At 35.8% G+C, this 19,755-nt stretch overlaps 3 protein-coding genes and 2 long non-coding RNA genes across 6 annotated transcripts; 2 read left to right on the top strand and 3 right to left on the bottom strand.

Annotated features, from left to right (window-relative positions):
• The first annotated feature begins 1,094 nt into the window (after positions 1-1,094).
• LOC100634552 (uncharacterized) lies at positions 1,095-1,837 on the top strand. Its single transcript, XR_131687.3, has 3 exons — positions 1,095-1,479; positions 1,531-1,625; positions 1,673-1,837. It is a non-coding gene; the product is annotated as an uncharacterized LOC100634552 (long non-coding RNA).
• A 910-nt stretch (positions 1,838-2,747) lies between these two features.
• Positions 2,748-4,179, bottom strand: LOC109591238 (uncharacterized). The gene is made up of 2 exons (XM_020007013.1): positions 3,701-4,179; positions 2,748-3,165 (listed from the first exon to the last, which is right to left on the bottom strand). Exons 1-2 carry the CDS (start codon positions 4,128-4,130, stop codon positions 2,936-2,938), a joined length of 660 nt encoding a protein of 219 aa, XP_019862572.1. The 5' UTR covers positions 4,131-4,179; the 3' UTR covers positions 2,748-2,935.
• Positions 4,180-4,612: 433 nt separating this feature from the next.
• Positions 4,613-14,231, bottom strand: LOC100640066 (long-chain-fatty-acid--CoA ligase ACSBG2-like). The gene is made up of 21 exons (XM_020007496.1): positions 14,095-14,231; positions 12,948-13,277; positions 12,637-12,884; positions 11,867-11,955; positions 11,620-11,740; positions 11,407-11,487; positions 11,218-11,319; positions 11,055-11,102; positions 10,839-10,940; positions 10,342-10,410; positions 10,190-10,248; positions 9,504-9,626; positions 8,925-8,976; positions 8,088-8,205; positions 7,904-8,037; positions 6,987-7,103; positions 6,870-6,903; positions 6,671-6,810; positions 5,990-6,181; positions 5,799-5,853; positions 4,613-4,843 (listed from the first exon to the last, which is right to left on the bottom strand). The coding sequence occupies exons 1-21, from the start codon at positions 14,126-14,128 to the stop codon at positions 4,764-4,766; spliced, it is 2,328 nt and encodes a 775-aa protein (XP_019863055.1). The 5' UTR covers positions 14,129-14,231; the 3' UTR covers positions 4,613-4,763.
• A 34-nt stretch (positions 14,232-14,265) lies between these two features.
• LOC109591898 (uncharacterized) lies at positions 14,266-16,070 on the bottom strand. Its single transcript, XM_020007502.1, has 2 exons — positions 15,359-16,070; positions 14,266-14,695 (listed from the first exon to the last, which is right to left on the bottom strand). Exons 1-2 carry the CDS (start codon positions 16,053-16,055, stop codon positions 14,343-14,345), a joined length of 1,050 nt encoding a protein of 349 aa, XP_019863061.1. The 5' UTR covers positions 16,056-16,070; the 3' UTR covers positions 14,266-14,342.
• Positions 16,071-16,117: 47 nt separating this feature from the next.
• LOC105316475 (uncharacterized) lies at positions 16,118-19,703 on the top strand. Of its 2 annotated transcripts, none has more exons than XR_898208.2 (5): positions 16,118-16,210; positions 16,253-16,372; positions 16,659-16,718; positions 19,225-19,290; positions 19,564-19,703. It is a non-coding gene; the product is annotated as an uncharacterized LOC105316475 (long non-coding RNA). The 2 variants fall into 2 exon arrangements; XR_002190058.1 differs by having other exon boundaries at positions 19,341-19,703.
• Positions 19,704-19,755: the final 52 nt, after the last annotated feature.

Here is a 19,755-nt window from a genome sequence, read left to right as displayed (position 1 = left end):
AGTGTATTGTCATGTTCCTCATGTAAGGGACCCAATTTATACGCGTTCCTCATATAGGGGACTCAATTCATACATGTTCCTCTTATAGGGGACTCAATTCATATGCGTTCCTCATATAGAGAACTCAATTCATATGCGTTCCTCATATAGGGGACTCAATTCATATGCGTTCCTCATATAGGGAACCCAATTCATACGCGTTCCTCATATAGGGGACTCAATTCATATGCGTTCCTCATATAGGGGACTCAATTCATACGCGTTCCTCATTTAGGGAACCCAACTCATACGCGTTCCTCATATAGGGGACTCAATTCATATGCGTTCCTCATATAGGGGAGTACTCCATTCATACGCGTTCCTCATATAGGGAACCCAACTCATACGCGTTCCTCATATAGGGGACTCAATTCATACATGTTCCTCTTATAGGGGACTCAATTCATACGCGTTCCTCATATAAAGAACTCAATTCATATGCGTTCCTCATATAGGGGACTCAATTCATACGCGTTCCTCATATAGGGAACCCAATTCATACGCGTTCCTCATATAGGGGACTCAATTCATACGCGTTCCTCATATAGGGGACTCAATTCATACGCGTTCCTCATATAGGGAACCCAATTCATACGCGTTCCTCATATAGGGGACTCAATTCATACGCGTTCCTCATATAGAGAACTCAATTCATACACGTTCCTCATATAGGGGACTCAATTCATACACGTTCCTCATATAGGGGACTCAATACATACGCGTTCCTCATATAGGGAACCCAATTCATACGCGTTCCTCATATAGGGGACTCAATTCATACGCGTTCCTCATATAGGGGACTCAATTCACACGCGTTCCTCATATAGGGGACTCAATTCACACGTGTTCCTCATATAGGGGACCCAATTCATACGTGTTCCTCATATAGGGGACCCAATTCATGCGTGTTCCTCATATAGGGGACTCAATTCATATGCGTTCCTCATATAGGGGACCCAATTCATGCGTGTTCCTCAAATAGGGGACCCAATTTATGCATGTTTCTCATATAGGGGACTCAATTCATGCGTGTTTCTCATACTGGGGACCCAATTCATACATGTTTCTCATACAGGTAGCCCAATTTATGTTCCCCTAATATAATGAGTGCACTCATAAAGTGGCCCATACATACCCATATATACATCATTAGTTTATACCATAAGTACGTATTTATGGTTATGTATTTTGGTGAAGCGTATGTTATGTTTTGTTTCCAGCATCTAAATGTAAAATGTTCCTGCTCTTTCTTGTTGGATTACGGTAACCAAAAATAGATTCTATTACCTCATAAATTACTGCTTTCTTTTTTTAGGGTGGGCAGCAGTATAGCGCTACCTCCTCGTGGTGCTGCCTGGGGTCACTAGCATGTATTGTATAGGTACTGCTAGTGATGCTAAAAGCGCTATAAGAAGGCAAGAGAGCTGGAACGAGCTCAAGGTATTTCTTATTTTATTATTTATTTTATAATAATTATCTGTACACTTCCAGAGATTGTCACAGTGACTGATATTACAACTATTATACTTAAGTGTAGTGATGATGCTAAGAGAACTACAAGGCTATAGCAAGATTATATGCTACCAGTATAATTACACCAATTTATAAGGAATAATATAATTATTTCATATAGGTCTTAGTCCAACATAAAGATAAAATGTGAAGCAAAAGAAGGATTATTAAAGACACAGACATTAAAACTTCCTTTCCTTTCCCTCTCTTACTATAGCTCATTGGACATTAATTTATTTTGCTTGTTTAAAAACATTTTTCATTACTTTGTAATGGTGATTTTAAATGCAGCGAGTAACCATCATGGCCTAATTTAGCTGTTGAAGCTAATGCCAGTGAAATACAAATCACATACATACACCACTTCCTTTTATGAATGTGTGCATGTGTATACATGCATGTGCTGTTAAGAGTTTGAGCTGATTCATATCAGATATACATGTGCTGTTAAGAGTTTGAGCTGATTCACATCAGTAGTCTTTAACTACATTCATATACTCCTCAACCAGTTATGATTATTGTTAAAACTGCTCTCCTTATACACAAACACAAAGATGGCTGTCCTCATACTAGCATTAGTTCTTTGTGTCCTCTCCCTAACCACGTCCTCAAGCCAAGAGAAGAATACCACGATACCCATTGCCCCACTCGTATGTATCCCACCTTGCTCTACCGGTGACATCATATGTACATGGGACTATGGTGGCAATGGGTTCAATGGCAGCGAAGACTGTCAAAGGAAGTGTGGTTCACCAGTGGGTACTAACGAAGCATGCAAGTACTCATCCAACAAGACTTGCTGGTGGGGTTGGACCAAGAGTGCTGGCTGGGCCTGTTTCTCTGGCCCTCCTCCTTGCGAGGATGATGGAGGCGTCATACTGAGTGCTTATTTGACTTGTGTTCAGCTCCAGAGAGGCTATGGTGGTTGTATCAAAGCAGCAGACTGCACGAACTGCTGCAGTAAGCAATGCCACTGTAAGGATCTTATGGAGGACAAGTCAGAGTGTCTCTGTGGTAAAGGTTAACACTATACATTACCTATTATATTTGTGGTGCTTTTTTGTTTCTCTTGATTTTGGTTTTTTAAAATGAATTTTATTGCTCAAAATCCAAGCTGTAGCACTGACGAGGTGTGAGCAACTATTTTCTGCTTGAGTAGCATTATATAGAGCATTATATAGCATTATATAGAAGCATTAGGATATATAACCAATGGTCCAATACTACTTTTAACAAACAATTGACAATAAAACACATCAACAAAAATAACAATTTATGTTATCATATAAAGGGCAATGGTTTAAAATAAACAAGGATAAACCGGTACATTAAAAAATAATAAAACTCTTTTTATTGTCATAATATAGCAGCAAGAAATAAAAATTCAGTCAGCATAAGTTGGAGCTCCACAGAAGCACTTCTTTGGCATGTAGGCAGCCATGCAGACTCCCTCCCAGCGATAATCGTTCTGCTTCGCCCAAGAAGGCTCCGGACGTATTTCAATCAATCTCTTCTCATCTCGAGCCTTGAGAGCCGGATTTGCATAATATTTATTGAACAATCTTATACTGATGCGTGCATCATGTTCAGGATCATGCTGGGAGCCTATAGTGCCTGCATTAGTTAAGAATAATTATGATAATTGTATAAAATGCTTACTTCACAGTACACACATATAAGGCTTGATGTGCAAAAAATTAACACTACTTCTACAATGCCTAGTTGCAATTGACCAATCAGATTGCTTGATTTTAGGTTCATACATAACTTATTTACCACTGGGAGGTATAATAATTAATTTCCTGGGCAATAGGAGGTTGATAAGTAAGTTCCAGGACAGTCTGAGGTTGATAAGTGGCCCGGGAGGTTAACTTAATAAGTGTAACCAGGAAATTACTTATTAACCTCCTACTAAAATAGGCATGCTGTTGCAAAGTGTTGCTAAGTAAACTAGTTGTTTATTTTAGTATATGGTAGGAGCTGGTTATACAACTCTGTGCCGGTATCTATGGCCTTATTATACTCCCGCCCTCAGTATGATAAATGCCATAGCTACCTCACCTCATTGTATAACCTATACAAACATACATTGTGTCCTTTGGTGCAAGTAACTGCTTACAAAAGAGATACTATTATAGTCAATGCTTACCTGGTCCAAGGAGGACATTAGCTTCATGTTGCAAGGAGAAATGCGAATAATTGTTATAGCGAGGATTGTACACTTTGAAGAAGTCACCAAGATCGACAGACGACTTGAAATCAATTCCTTGCTGGAGATGAAGCCAGCCTATATCAGACTTGACTCCCTGACCAACAAGAACAACATTAGGCCCTAGGAACCTCTTGATGTCCCTTATAACAGTATCCAAACTCTTCCCATTATCAAGATCACCTCTACGCAGCCCAGTCAGTGGGGTCAGGTAGGACATTATGGGCTTGTCAACTCTCACTTTCTCCTTGTACAGACATCTTTCATTCTGATCTACCAGTGCCACAAACGCAACGGATCGATCATCGTGTCTCCTACCAGTTGCCACACACTCTACATCAACACTGTAGTATTCTCTTGGTAAAGCCATCACAATGAGCTCTTGGTAAAAGAGGCTCTCTCTTTCTCTCTATTTATAGCTTTTGAAACTGAATTTCACATGAAAAGACAGTTAATGATATTCATGCATGCAATGAATACGATAATACTTCATCGAGGAATGGCATCAGAGGATATTCATTATTCCTGGTAATATACTTCATCACAAGTTTTAAGACTAAGTGGCTTTTTCCAGCGAGCCTCTCTCATGACAGGTAAAAGTTATAATAAATATCAATGACACGGCAAGTGCATAATCATGCTTTCTAGTTTATGAGCATTTACGCAAGAAATTAACTGCAGCATCACACTTCAAGTTAATGATCAGTTCACAGTAAAACCTCTTACACTCTTAACAATAACTGATAGTAGAAATAGCACTGTCCTACATATACTATTATTCATAATAATGATGATAAATGTATAATTCATAATGATTCAGATTTCTGATGGAGGCTGCTAGCATTATAGCACGGACTTGAGCAAAATATAGAATATTTTATCAAAAAAGTTTAGGAAAAATAGCACAATTCTGTCTGTGTATCACCATAATAAAGTCAATTTAACAACAAAAAGCACCAAAATAATTTTATATCAAATTAGCGTTGTGTTTAGAGACGCACTGTTACTGAGGAGCGTAGAGTCCTTCAATGGTTTCGGCGTATTTCTTGACAATGTGAAATCGTCTAACCTTTTGGGTCGGCCCTAAACAACAATAGAACAAGGAACACAATATAAATGAGTCTCTCTTCAATATAGACTATAGTTTGGCCCCTTTAGTAGACTTATCATCAAGAATGTTTTTAAAGGCCACCATACACGGGGCAACATTGTTGCTTGAAACTTTGTGGTTACTTTGATCTTTGTTGCCTCAAGTTGAGCAGTGGTCAACTTGAGACAACAAGATCAAAGTAACCACAAAGTTGCAAGCAACAATGTTGCCCCATGTATGGTGGCCTTTATACATAAGATTATATCAACTCTTAATTATTCAAGATTTAGAAGATGCTACAATTATAGGCACAACATTAATTAGCCGTAAATACTTCTACTACTTGTAACTGCACGTCCCTATTTCCTGTTATATTATAATATCACTATTGATGTATTAATTAATTCTTTATTAAATATTAAAGTCTACTGGATATATTAGCCAGTTGCAAAGGGAAGAAAGGGTAAATGTACATAGTTGGCTGCTATTCTGAGAAGTGTGTACATGTACATGTATACAGGAAGCATATTCTATGGCACTTGAATTGCTTGTTATTCCTGAGTAAAGAGACTATACTACACACACACACAAATAGTATACTAGTGACATACATGTAGGTCAAAGTTTATTTTATTTCTCCAAATCCCATTAAGCCATAAAGGTGGGTTCTCAATATGATGCATTGCTTTTCATGCGCTAGCGTCATGACCGGAAGTGCTGTATAAACCAATGGGAGTATTCGTCAATGCATCAGAATAGAAATGTTTTCTAATCTGACGCATTAACACATGTTCCCATTGGTTATACAGCACTTCTGGTTGTGACGGACGCACATGCGTCATATTGAGAATCCACCTTAAGTAAGAATGCTCAGAAAGATGGCAGGTTTTTTAAATACTAAAATTTGTCTTACGATGATTGACTGACACGATGCTTCAATAAACTTACCAAGTTCTCCGCCACTCTCAGAGAAATCAGAAGCAAGCAAGGTCCACTTCTTAACCTAGTTTAAAAAGATAAGGATATGCATTCAATAATTATTTTTAAAATAATTCAGCCATGTTTAATAGTACAAATAAGATCAAATGGATGCATAAAATCAGTATTATGTACTCTTGATACAATCAATAGCAACTCACAGTGGCAGCATTAGAGACAGCTTTAGCATTAGCTCTATCAATGCCCTCTTGTATGGCAGTGAACACAGCAGTGTCTTGATTATCTATGATCTGTGAGACTTTAGTAGCAGTAGAGCCTTTGGCAGCAATAAGCCGAGCAGCATCAGCTGTGAGGTTGTCAGTTGGCTCAGCTGTTTCTGGGTCAATGTCAACCTTTGAGAAAAGAAAAGTGATACTAATAGTAATATTTTCTTAATTTTTTGAGTATTTTATCTCTCTAAAAGTGTATGCTTTTCCAAAATGATAAGTGTTTTTCTAAAATCAACTATGATAACTATCATAACATTACACATGTGATTTATAGTAAAGGACTACAGGTATAATAATATAATAATAATAATCATAGATATGCTTTTATTTTGCTGTACAAAATGATGAGAGTTGTTCTAAAATTAGCTAATACACTTATAAAATACTGTATAAGTGGTTTTTTCAAGGGAATTATCTTTCGCAAAATCTACTAAAATTCCAATTCGTGGATTTTAATTTCGCAAGTTCTAGCACATGTGCCATGCGGGTACCATATTAAATTGATTTTTGCGGATTTTACTTTTGCAAATCAGGTAGGAATCTGCAAAATTCGCAACCCTCAAAAAAACTACTTATACGCTAATTATCATAACATTACACATGTAGATGTACCTTGAGCGTTAGCAGACATGTGAGGAAGTTCCTCTGGTCTCCGATAAGCATAGCATTGCTAATGAATGGGAGCTCACTCTTAATAGCGTCCTCAACAGGTACTGGGGCAACATTTTCTCCACCACTAGTAATGATTAGCTCTTGTAATAGAAAATAAATATAATTTTTTTTGATTAAAAAAAAGAAGTAATTTTTGTACCTTTTTTTCTGCCTGTGATCACAATAAAACCATCCTGCATACAAAATTTAGAATAACAAAATATATATTTTTAATAATAATACAAATTTTTATATTACAATATAATCACGTTATTACCTTGTCCTTAACGGCCAGGTCTCCAGAGTGCAGCCACCCATCAGGATCAAGAGTCTCTTTCGTCTTCTCTTCATTCTTATAATACCCCATCATCACATTCCGGCCACGATAACAAAGCTACATATAAAACGACAACAACAACAACAACAATAATAATTTATAATAAATAATATTTGCAACATAAATGACATATAATTATTAAATGTACTACATCATACACATAATATAGTGAATCTGCACAGGTCATTTAGTACAATCCCTCATTAGCAATGTACATACATGAACATGAAATACATGCATATACATCATAGGGGTAGGAACAGGGGGGGCAGGAGGGGCTTAAGCCCCCCCAACTTTCATTGAAGGGGGGCTTAGCCCTCCAACTTTAAGTGATGTACATGTATTACTATTATCAACACTATAGACTTTTGTTTAGGTAATCCTTATATGTGCATATTGTGTGATGATTCGTTTCATAAAACAATTAATACACTAGCTTAACTTCTAAGAACACACTTTTATTAGTTATTTCAGAAATACACAAGCTTCTACTTCTTTATTTAACAACACTGTTAACATCAGCTTCAGCTAAGCATAGACTTTCGACGTTAAGGAGATTAAAAACTACTTGCGCTCCACAATGTCACAAGAGCGTCTTAATCATGTAGTTATTTTGCATACACACAAAGAATTTACAGACGATTTACACATCGAGGACATTGCAAAGGAATTTGTTACATTTAATGAGCATAGACGCCAATATTTTGGACAATATTAATTTCAGTACATGCTATGTATTAATGATCAATTGTAAAAATAATACCTTAGCCCCCCCAACTTTTAGTTTGTTCCTACCCCTATGATATACATGTACATACAATGTATGTGTACATGTATATGTACATGTACATTGTTACCTCTCCTTCTCCTTTGTCATTTGGTTCATGAAGCATTACTTCAATCCCTTCCAACGGCTTGCCAGAAGTACCTGATTTCCAGCTGTTATGCTCAATGACGTTAGCTGTGACTGCACCACAACCTTCACTCATACCTTCATCAAATTAAATTAATAATAATTAATTATAATAAAATAATAATTACCGTATATTTCAAGGAGAGGCATGTTGAGACTCATGAAAAAATCAAGTACCTCCCGGCGGATTGGAGCAGCTGTTGTTACAAACATTTTAGTCTCTGATAAACCTAGCGCCTCTTTCACCTATAATAATAATAATAATAGTAAGGCATAATTTTAAAATTTTCAGTTAGAATCTGCTCAAACTTTCTACAGAGCATAAGGGCATCAATATGTATCAGAAAATATAATAAAAATTGGGGGTGATTTCAGAGCCATTTTTAATAAAAAAAACCATGGGCTATATAGTACAGGGATTTTTTCAGATTTTGGCCTGTTTTTTTTAAATGGTTATAACTTGAAAAATTGAAGTCGGAATCAGCTCAAACTTTCTACAGAGCATAAGTACATCAATATGTATCAGAAAATACAATAAAAATTGGGGGTGATTTCGGAGCCATTTTTAGGAAAAAACCATGGGTTATAGTACAGGGATTTTTTCAGATTTTGGCCCGTTTTTAAAATGGCCATAACTTGAAAAATTGAAGTCGGAATCGGCTCAAACTTTCTACACAGCATAAGGACATCAATATGCATCAGAAAATGTAATAAAAATTGGATGTCATTTCAGAGTCATTTTTTGGAAAAACCATGGGCTATAGTACAGAGGAATTTTCAAAAATGGCCTATTTCTTAAAATGGCCATAACTCAATAAAATGAAGTCGGAATTGACTCAAGCTTTCTACAAAGCATAAGGATATCAATATGTATCAGAAAATGTACTGTAGATCTTGACAAATAAACTATACAGTTTAAATAGCTAAACACATGTACATGTATATATAGATACAAAAGAGCTTACTTTCTTAAAGACAAGCATTCCAGCCACAGTCCAGCCCCATGGTACAGAGCCACTGCAATTATAAAGAACAATAAATAAATTCTATAAATATTATTATACTAATACATGCATGCAAGAGTGGATAATTATTTAGGGAGAGTGTCTAACCTGCCTATGTACTGTGATACCACAGCGCATATGTTTACATCCGTTTTTTGCAAGTATACAGAGATAATCCCAGTAATCTTCAAAATTATGGGTGTGGTTAATAAAATGGCGCTTGAAGCATGCAGGCAACTTGTAAGACTTATATCTCCACTCTGAGGATCATGTAGTGCGAGAAACAAGCAGGAGCAGACAGGAATATGTTCTTCTAATGGTTGGCTATTTCTTTTTTTGCAGCTTTTTGACTTGGAATGAATATAAGGATGCAAGAATGGCTACTTGGTGCTAAGCACCATGCTATGTAAACATACGCGCTGTGGTATCACAGATTATAGGCGTGTTAGACACTCTCCCTAAATAATTATCCACTCTTGATGCATGTATATGTACATAAATCTATAATTATACTAATACAAGTACATGAATATCATTTACTTGTTTTGTATGTTGGTGTTCCCTTCCAGTCCAATCCCCTTGGCCCAGTTGGATATCTTGCTCTTAAGGCTCCCAGAAGGAGGAGACACGTTCTTAATGGCCTCCATGAACTTCTCCCATACTCTACAACACAAAAAAACACAACATTAAAATTCTGTACAATTGTAGATATATTTACATATAATAATAACAATACATGTACATGTACAATTGTACTATAATGTTCCACTAAATCTTCATTTCAACCGTATTTTCAACTGTAATTTCAATGCATTAAAAATATTGTACATGTACATGTACATGTAAGTCTATAGTACTAATACATTCATGTCCATATATTAATTTTAGTGACATGTACATGTACATGTACACTTTATAAGCATATCGGTGAACAATACCAAGAGCAAGCATGGCACAAGTAACAATTACTGTTTGTGATGATGAATATAAATTCCAATTATCAACTGACAAACAATGAATACTATTAAGCTAAGTATGATGTCCTTTTGGACTGTGAAGGTCAATGCTCCTTTCCACCCATTGCTTTTTATCATTATAATACCACCTCCTCTTTTATATATCTCCTCCTCCAATCTTTCTTTCTCTCTAGCTCTCCCTCTCTCCTTCACCCCCCCCCCCCTCTCTCTCTCAGGACTATAATCCATAAATGTACATGTACATGTTACCTTGGCACTCCAACAAATATAGTTGGTTTAGTTTCAATCAGTGTCGCACGAAGACTTCCCTATTGCAATAATAAAATATAATAAAATGAAAAGAGATAGGAAATTAAAGGAGGAGGAGGAGGAAGGAAGGAAAATGGTATGATTATAATTACTTTCAGTGCATCAGGCTGGGCAAAGTAAGTGGTACCACCAATGTACATCATCATGTAGATATCCAGAAACTAAATGCAAAATTGAAACAACAACAACAACAACAACAATAATAATACATGTTTTGTGAAGAGAATTGGAAATGGAATGTCATCAAAATGGAATAAACCTTACAGTGAAGTGGTATGCTGGTTAAGAACTAGACTGTCATTTGCTATTATTAGAGCATCCATATTATGCCTACGTGGAGCTCGTTCCAAGTGGCAATCCATTAATACACCTGATGGAGCCACACTTGACTACATGCTACGTTAATTACATTATTATTATTTAGATTAATTTTTTATTTGTATCCTTTTCTTTTTTTTTCATGACTCCCATTTCTAATTCCCTAATCTGTCCTGCTCTAATATAACCTAATTTATTCTAATCTGTCCTTACTTTTTATAATAATAATAATAATAATAATAATAATAAAATGACACATGTACATTAGTACCTGAGCAGCAATGTGACTCAATGGTAGATAAGATACCACACGCTCCATTCCTGGCTTCATGAAACCATATCTGCTGAATAGCGTCTTGCACATCCAAGTTAGCTACACAAATATACATGTACATGTACATACATGTGCATTGAATAAAGGATACAGCATAATACTACATGTACGTATAGTACTAAATTTATATTTCTATTTTAATTTACAACTCACAGAATCGTGAGACAGCATAACTCCCTTAGGATAGCCAGTAGTACCAGACTAAATTATTATAAAAAATAATATTCATTTTATACATGTAAATAAATGCATAAATAATACCCATGAATGCATGCTAGTATCATTGATGTACATGTATATATTAATGGAACATTACTGTGTATATGATGGAGGCACAGTGTCCAGGATTAAGTTGAACTATCTTGTCTTCAATGACTTGATTGTCAATGGAGGAGCCCATCTCAATGAACTTATCCCACTAAAATTAAGAAAAATATAATATAAAAATTGAAAGGTCACCCAACAAAAATTTGTCCACAAAACGTAAAAATTTCGAAGTGCATACCTCATAGACATTTGGATAATCTCCAGTGAGAGTTCCCCTGTACTGTATAATGGCTTTCACATTAGGAAGCTGCTCTCTCACCTACAAATTATAACACAACTTACATTGATTTTTTTTCACAGTTACAATATACACAATGTCAATTCACATAATACATTACTAACATTATATCCCCAATTACTATATAGTGCTGATCTGTTATCGTTCACTTACTGATAGGATCTTTTGCAGCTGCTTATCGTCCTCAACGACAACAATGTCCGCCCGACTGTCCTCAATAATGTACCGGCACACGTCGGGCTTGTTGGTCGTGTAGATTCCAACATTGACACCTCTGGAAAAATAATTAAAAAATAATAAAAATAATTATAAAATAATAAAATTAATGATTGTGATTGTACATGTACATGATGTGTATGGAACAAGCAAAATTTGACCCAGCTCAAACTCTCTCTCTTACCCAGCCAGTATTGCTCCTAGTCCTGATACAAACCACTCAGTTGAATTGAAGCCAAGGATGGCAACAGAATGGAATGGCTCCAGCTCCAGCTACAAGTGAAGAAAATTGATATGTATTGAGCAATCCAGATACATGTACGTGTATCAAAATACTTAAAATGAGCAGGTGAAAATATTTAAAAGAATATTACTCAATAAAGAGGAGCCTTATAAAATACACATATCATATCATATTTTTAAAGCTATTTTATTTACACTCAGTCAATTAGACTAAAGCTATTAGTAACCAATGGAATTCCTATCAGAAACCACGGCAGCTGTAATGAAATATTCAGACTATCATAGATGCACATTAATTTTTATTGTAAAGGAACAAAGTGAAAACATCACACATGGTAAAAAAAACAATCATCATGTTATTGTAACTACACTATACAACTGTGATAGTGAGTACTATCATTACTAAACACACTACAGGCAATAAAACTATTATTAGATGAACATATACATGTATGTGTATACTTGCATATAGTTTATGCATATACAATGTACATGTACATGTATACATGTTATTACATGTACTAAAGCAGTTGTGGATATACATGTACATGTAGTTGTACATGTTGATATAATAGCTCAGGTTTACCATAAAGCAGCTTATAATTAGAATACATCAGCTCAATAGTTAAAGTATAAATAACATCAATGCTTTACTGACATGCACAATCATTAATGCACACAATAGTATATACATGTATGCAAAGTCTGTACCTTCAAAAAGCTTTTAGCAGCCCTCACACAAAGATCATAATACTGAGTGTAAGAGATGCCGTTCCATTCACCATCGGCTGCTTTATAAGCAAGGGCATGGTTGTTAGGAAACCTCTTGACAGAGTCTTTGAAAAAGGCTCCAATTGTAGTTGGCTCAACAGCTGCTACCCCACTCTTCCCAATGAGGAGCTCAACAGGATCATCAGGCTCGAGGGAGTAGTACTTGGTACGTGGAGGACGCTCAGGCTCTACAAATGAACAGATACAATTTATTTTTTATTTAGCATTATAAATTAAAAGGTTATGGTTACCTTTCGGTTCCTCTGGACGAGTCTCTTCTGCTTCCTGAGGTTGTTCATCCTCTTTGGGTTGCTCTTCTTCTTTTGGCTGTTCTTCTTCTTTTGGCTGTTCTTCTTCCTTAGGCACCACCTGTTCTTCCTTGGGTTGTTCCTCCTCAGTAGTGGTCTCTTGTGGTGGTTCTGGAGCTGGAGGTTCCTCATCTTTCGGAGGTTCCTCATCTTTCGGAGGTTCCTCTTCTTTCGGAGGTTCCTCTTCCTCTTTTGGAGGTTCCTCGGAAGTTGGTTTCTCGTCTTCGGTGGGTTTCTCAACTACAGGTTCTTCTGTAGCATCTTCAGTAGTTCCTGTGATAATGATGCACACATTATAAACTATACATATGACACATTAACACATGGAAGGAACAACGTGCTCTAGGACAAATTAATATAAGAATTTTATCTAAAAATAACATCATGTACATATGTACACATTATATCCTAAGCAGTAAGCACACACAAATATTCTATTCTAGGGAAAGCCATGTACATGTACATGTACATGTACATGTTTAGATCTGTTCCCATGTTAACATACAAATGTACATGTACATGTATACTTTATTCTTGCAATTTCATTCAATAGAACTTTAATGGTAACTGCATTGCCACACCTGACTACAATGAGGTAGCACTATCATATCAATTAATGGAGGAGGAGGAGGAGGAAACCACTATCATGATCTTTATGATAATGATCACAATTGAAACAATAATCCAATATTTAAGTTGCATTATAATGTATTACAATAAACAGTACTGTTGACAAGATGCTATCTCTACACCCACAAAGTACTGATATTGTAACCACCCACACCACTAATTCAAACGAAGGAAAGAAAAAGGTTAAAGTTACTTGCAAAACCTAATTTAGTAGAGGCATGCTTATTAATTATTATATTCCATCTTTTTACATGTAAATGTATTTTATGATCGTAATAAAACAATACAACCACCATTTCCCTTGTTGAGTATTACTCTAAGGGCTGGGAAAAGGTAATAATTTTTCACTTATTGTATCCTATCTTCAAAGAAAATAGAATAGGGCTAACAGAAAGAAAGGCGGGCTTGCTGGTTGCAAGCCCTACATCAGCAGTCATAGCTACTCCAGTTTAGTACTGACCTTCGGGGACATTGGTTTGTTCTTCCTCAGACATAATGAGAGACAGCAGCAGCGATAGAATTAGACTAGACAATGAAATGGATGGATGGCTTGCAAATCAAATTCTTGTAACACAATCAACTTAAGTATCACGTGGTCACACTATACTACTTGCTCGAGGCTAGTTAATTAAATTTATTAACTGAATTATGAATAAAAATAATACAAAAATACTGGACAGTAAGAATGAGATATGATTATTATTTTGTTTATTTACAATAAAAAGCCAAAGCATAAAGCAAATGTGAGCATTCAATGGCACAAAGTGCCTTTGCAAAGACAGCTATTGTTCCAGGTGGATCTTGTCTGTTCCTCCATATTAACAGCATTTGATAGCAAGCTTCCCTCTCTCCACTACAACTAGCAATGCTCCCACACTGGAGTATGTCTCTCTTAGACAGTGAGAGCTCTTCAGCAAGCTTCTTCCATTTGGGAGCAATGTCTGATATCATTTGGAATATGACCTCCTCAGGTAGGGGAGTGTTCCTCTGGCAGAGCTCGGAGTATAATTTAGAGTCCTCAGATGATAGTGCTTGAGTCTTTTGCTTCGGTACGAATGAATCTACAATTAAAGAGGAAAGATTATGCATATAATGCAAGAACTCACGATTATTACTAGGATTATGACCAGGGTTTCCCACAGGATTGTGGGCATAGTGCTACTCAACTTAATTCTTTTCATTTTAAAATTGCTCAAAAATTGAGCCAAAGTCCCTATACTATAGTACATGGTCCTGGGCCAAAATTCACCAAAATTGAAGAGGACAGAATTCTCCATTTTTATAATTTTATCTGATGCATATACATGGTCTTATATTGTGTAGAAAGTTTGAGTGCATTCCGATCAAAATTGGATTTTTTACAAATGCTTAAAGTTGCTCCAAAATCTAGTAAAAGTCCCTGTATTATAGTACATGGCCGCAGGCTAAATTTCGGCAAAATTGAAAAGGAGAAAATTCTCCATTTTAATTATGTTTTCTAATACATATACATGTACTTATGATGTGTAGAAAGTTTGAGCTGATTCCGATCAAAATTGGATTTTTTTATGAATTTTTAAAGTTGCTCCATATGCCAGCTCATATGGAGTAGCTCCATTAGCAGCTTTTTGGAAAACCCTGATTACATGTATGACTTTAAGTTTTTCAAAAATCATTTCCTCAATTTTTATGATGTCAAACTAAAAAATATTGCTACTATAATTCAAACTGACAACAAAACTCACAAGCTTTCCTTCTTCCAGGTATTGCAATCACTTCAGCTGGCCCGTCAAATGTACCAGTATTCTGATTAGTCAAATAGGCATAAAGATCAGATAAATCGCCAGAACAAACATCAAACGGCTCCCGTAAAGAATAACAAGTAGAACTAGCGAGCGTAGCTGGTATAGAGCCTCGGTTGACTGGTTGATTAATAAAAACTGGAATAAAACTAGTGCCAGAGGGTTTCTTAATTGTCATGAGGTTGTGTAAAAAGTGACGCGTAAGTAGGATCTCGTTCTCGCCAATGGGAGCTTCGTTGCTCATATAATAATTGAGAGACTTTGTAATTATTAACAGGACGGCATCGGAGTCAATGATCTGCTCTTCATAATATTTTAAGAGATTCGTGACGTGTTCTCCTTCGTGAATTTGATCGTGAGATACTGCCACTCCACCTGAAACTAAGGACTCAATTAATCGCCTAACAGTAGCTTTGTGTGAGTCGATCTTATGAAGCTGGTGGGTGGAGTGTTCTGCTTTCTCTCGTAAAGCCTGACGATAAATGGCCGGATTTCTTAATTGATCTCTCGTATAAGGTGGTATATACTGCTCGTAAGGGTCAGGGTTGTGTATATACGCCATAAAGACTTTCTTTATTCGTCCATAACGAGGATCAGTCCTAGAGCAAGGCTTGAGAGAACCTTTATTGGTGGTAGCCATTTTAAAAAAGGGAGTGGTTTATAGAATTAATAGATGTAAATTTATAACTTGTTTGCGCATGCGCAACTTTACACTACCACGAGGTGAGTTGCAGAGTTGGAGACAAGAAGGCAGTAATGGAGTATGATGCTGCAAGTTGTATTGCAGTCCTCTTGGTATGTATAGCCTCTTAATTAGTGGCTAATGATATTTTTTAGGTTAATAGATAGTTTTAATTAGTGAAAGGCTGTTATGATTGACTGAACACGATGGAATCAATCAGGCAGCAGCTGCAAGTATTGCATTGATGAGGTTATGAAATGATTCGAAAGTTTTAGGTGAGGCTCTTTTATATGAATAAATCTAATTAAAAATTTGCACTTTAATGTTATGTGGGTGGGTATTACTAAATTTGTTAACGAGCAATTTGCAATTTGAGCTTTAAATTAATGAAGTTTGTATAATACACTGAATGGGCTCAGGGCAGTAAAGGTCAAAATATGTACCTTTCTCACCTTTTGGGGTTCTCAAGGGATTGATCCACCCTCCCTTAATGGGAAAGGAGGTGTTTATAAGTGCCTGTTTGTGTTAGTAAGTACTCAGTGATTTTTTTTATTCACACAGGTGTCTGTTGATTTTGATGCATTTCAGTGTCCTAATTAGCTTTGACAAGAGATTAATCAGGTTAGCTTCTAACTAAGTACTGGTCATTTTTGTGTCCTGGGCCATTTGTTTTTTGATGATGCCATCTGCTTGTGATTCATGCAAAAATGGATTGTTTTGCTCTATTCAGCAGAGGGGATTAATCTATATGGGCAACTGCACCATTTGCATGCTATGATGAGGATTAACCTACTTACATGTGCTGGTAAATTTATGCAGCTTTAACTGCTCAGTTTCACAGTTCCAAGCCGTCCTGAGATAATCACTCTTGCTGGGTATGACTCCGCCCACTTCATTAGTTAAATTAATGCCAGATTGTCAATCCTGGCAGCTACCTTAGAAAATTAATGCATTGATGACTGATGCTTTGAATTGCATTACAATGCATCTCACTTTCGTGAAACGTCTCTGTCCAGTCTTAAGTTCAACTTCACCGTGCAGAATTGAATGTCATTGTGATTGATTGCAATAGTCGTTGTTGCAGATTTTGCCGTAATTTTCATATTATAAATGATTTATATAAACATTTCTGGAATTTGTACTAAACCTAATTAAATGGTTAACTGCCTCGTTCTCAGTTTCACAATGCTAAGCCGTCCTGAGATAACCACTCTCTCTTTTTTTGATTGGAAAAAAATTAGAACATAATTATACAGAAGCAGTTAGAACATATATGTGCACCAGAAAACAATTCAAATAATCTTACCTTGAGTAGGAGGACACTTGGCTCCTGAAGGCCTTTTACATGAGCAAAGTTTTATATTTACTAATGGCATCACTATTATTGATAGAGAGTAAAAATTAACGGTTTGACTTCAGCCATTTTTTGGTTTCTTACGCATGTTTTCATAGTCCTTAGTCTTAATTCCATTACAGTGCCTCTCTCTCACACTTATGAAAAGGCAAGCCATTTAAATCAATTTAAAGCCTTGTTTGGAAAGCTAAATGACAAGTTAAATGGGAGGGATTGTTTCCTGAGACTACTTGATATCAAAGACATTGACACAAGAGAAACTTATACATTAATGCACTTAGTATTTAGTTTCTGTGTTTAAAAGAGGAGATTCGCCAATAGTGTCCTCATGATTGAATGAAGCAAGACAGTGTCCAGTTCTAGCCAGGAGATTCCACTGCTTTTAGTATCAGCTGTGGCATTGAATGCCATTATGATGATTAGTATGCACAGACTTTTTTATTTTTCTAAATTCAAATGATTTTTTTAATGAATGATCTCTGCTTTAGGAGAGCTTTGTTGCTTCTTGGTTTCTTCCCATGCATTTCAGATGCTGCAAAAGCAACAGGTGTTGGATCTATTGGCAACAAAGAGGTGATGACATATACTGGGAATATTCACTGTTGCTTCAAAATCTATTACTTCTGATGTAGTTGCCATTTGTATGCAGATTTATGTAGCCTTTCAATTCTTCAATACATGTAACTTCCTACTAAGTCAGAATGAATGTGGCCTTCTTTACCATTCAAAGCTTTTATCATTTCAATGTTTTTCAAGTTATGCTTGTAAAAACTAGGAGAGCTTTGTTGCTTCTTGGCTAGTCTCCTCATGCAGTTTACATCAATGTGCAGTGTATGTAGCCTTTAGTAAACATTATTTTCAAACAGCATTCATTAATCAAAGCAACACTTCTAATCATTCTTTTTAAATCATTTGCAGTTCACAATTACATTTCAGCCTTTTTTCATTTTTAAACATCTTTCTCATGGGAAGGCCTTCTGTCCGTACTCAAATTTTGTTTCAACCATTATCTCTTCACATTTCCTTGGGCCTACAGTACTAATAATTTTAACTGTGGAGCTATTCAATTACATTGTATTCTTATTCAATTGGACAAGTGCAAACATGCAGTCAACACCACTCTTAAAACTCACCAAACAACCATGACATATTTGATTTTCTTTTATGTCTTAGAGAACGTGATTGTATTTTTTATATCTTAAAATAAATGTTTTGAAATTTCAATCACAGTGTGAATAAGGTCATAGGTAACTGGACCATTTGCATGCAACGATAAAGATTAACCTATTTGAATGTGCTGGTACCTGCTCAGTTTCACAGTTCTAAGCCGTCCTGAGATAATCACTCTCTCTTAAATGGGTTTCCTGGCAGTTACCTTACAAAATTAATGCATTGATGACTGATGCTTTGAATTGCATTACAATGCATCTCACTTTCGTGAAACGTCTCTGTCCAGTCTTAAGTTCAACTTTACCGTGCAGAATTGAATGCCATTGTGATCAATTGCAATAGTGATTGTTGCAGACATTTTTTCATAATTTGCATATCATGTTTCCGATTAATTCAAACCTTTTGCATTATGGCAATTAATGACATCCACTTAATTTATTCTTTACATTGTATAACTTCCGTAGCAAATGAACATATATTTTTTTCCTTAATAATACCAAAAAGTTTATGCTGAAAAGTATGTCTTGCAAATTTTCGAAAGTCTTTAAACTACTCATTCTCCTCCACAATTATGCCAGTACTTACTTTTTTGTTTATTACTAGGTGATTGGCAATGCAATGGTCCACATAACATGCAAGAAGAATACTACTGAACTTATGAAAAAACAGGTAATTTAAATTAGTATCACCTAATTTCTAGAGTTTATGCATTGACGCAGGAAGTGCTTCTTATGATGTATGTGACAGAGAGAGATTGTTATCATTGCTCTAGTTTGTATGATTTCCCTCCCATGTGACTGAAATTCCTCATTTCTTACATAATGCATCTAGTTTTGACAATGCATGACCACTGCTAATGGAAATTTAACCTCTGCTAATGGAGTGCTCCTCCTATGGCTGCTAATGGATGGAAACTTTCACTGATACATTATCTATTTTTAGATATGTCGGGAATGAAAAGATATTTATATAGCAAAGGAAAGGACAATGAAACTTGATTATTTTTAGTATTGAATGCTCTTTCATTTTTTTGAGTTTTAATTTTAATAGTTTGAGTTTCACAGAAAGTTTTATCAATGTCACATGTAGCTATAAAAAATACATCCCCAATACCTGCCACAAATGCTAATAAAA

This window comes from Amphimedon queenslandica, unplaced genomic scaffold (genome assembly GCF_000090795.2).
Source record: "Amphimedon queenslandica unplaced genomic scaffold, v1.1 AMPQUscaffold_13509, whole genome shotgun sequence".
NCBI lineage: Eukaryota > Metazoa > Porifera > Demospongiae > Haplosclerida > Niphatidae > Amphimedon > Amphimedon queenslandica.
Note: the sequence above shows the minus strand (reverse complement) of the source record. Positions and strands in the feature narration are given on the sequence as shown.

Excerpts from the sequence above, each read along its gene's own strand:
- LOC109591238 (XM_020007013.1), bottom strand. The coding sequence starts at position 4,130 with ATGGCTTTACCAAGAGAATACTACAGTGTTGATGTAGAGTGTGTGGCA. Across the intron at positions 3,166-3,700 it reads TAATGTCCTCCTTGGACCAG|GCACTATAGGCTCCCAGCAT; the intron begins GTAAGCATTGAC and ends TAACTAATGCAG.
- LOC100640066 (XM_020007496.1), bottom strand. The coding sequence starts at position 14,128 with ATGTCTGAGGAAGAACAAACCAATGTCCCCGAAG. Across the intron at positions 9,627-10,189 it reads ATATTTGTTGGAGTGCCAAG|AGTATGGGAGAAGTTCATGG; the intron begins GTAACATGTACA and ends TTTGTGTTGTAG. Across the intron at positions 6,182-6,670 it reads CATGTCTGCTAACGCTCAAG|GTTGACATTGACCCAGAAAC; the intron begins GTACATCTACAT and ends CTTTTCTCAAAG.
- LOC109591898 (XM_020007502.1), bottom strand. The coding sequence starts at position 16,055 with ATGGCTACCACCAATAAAGGTTCTCTCAAGCCTTGCTCTAGGACTGAT. Across the intron at positions 14,696-15,358 it reads ACCTGGAAGAAGGAAAGCTT|ATTCATTCGTACCGAAGCAA; the intron begins GTGAGTTTTGTT and ends CTTTAATTGTAG.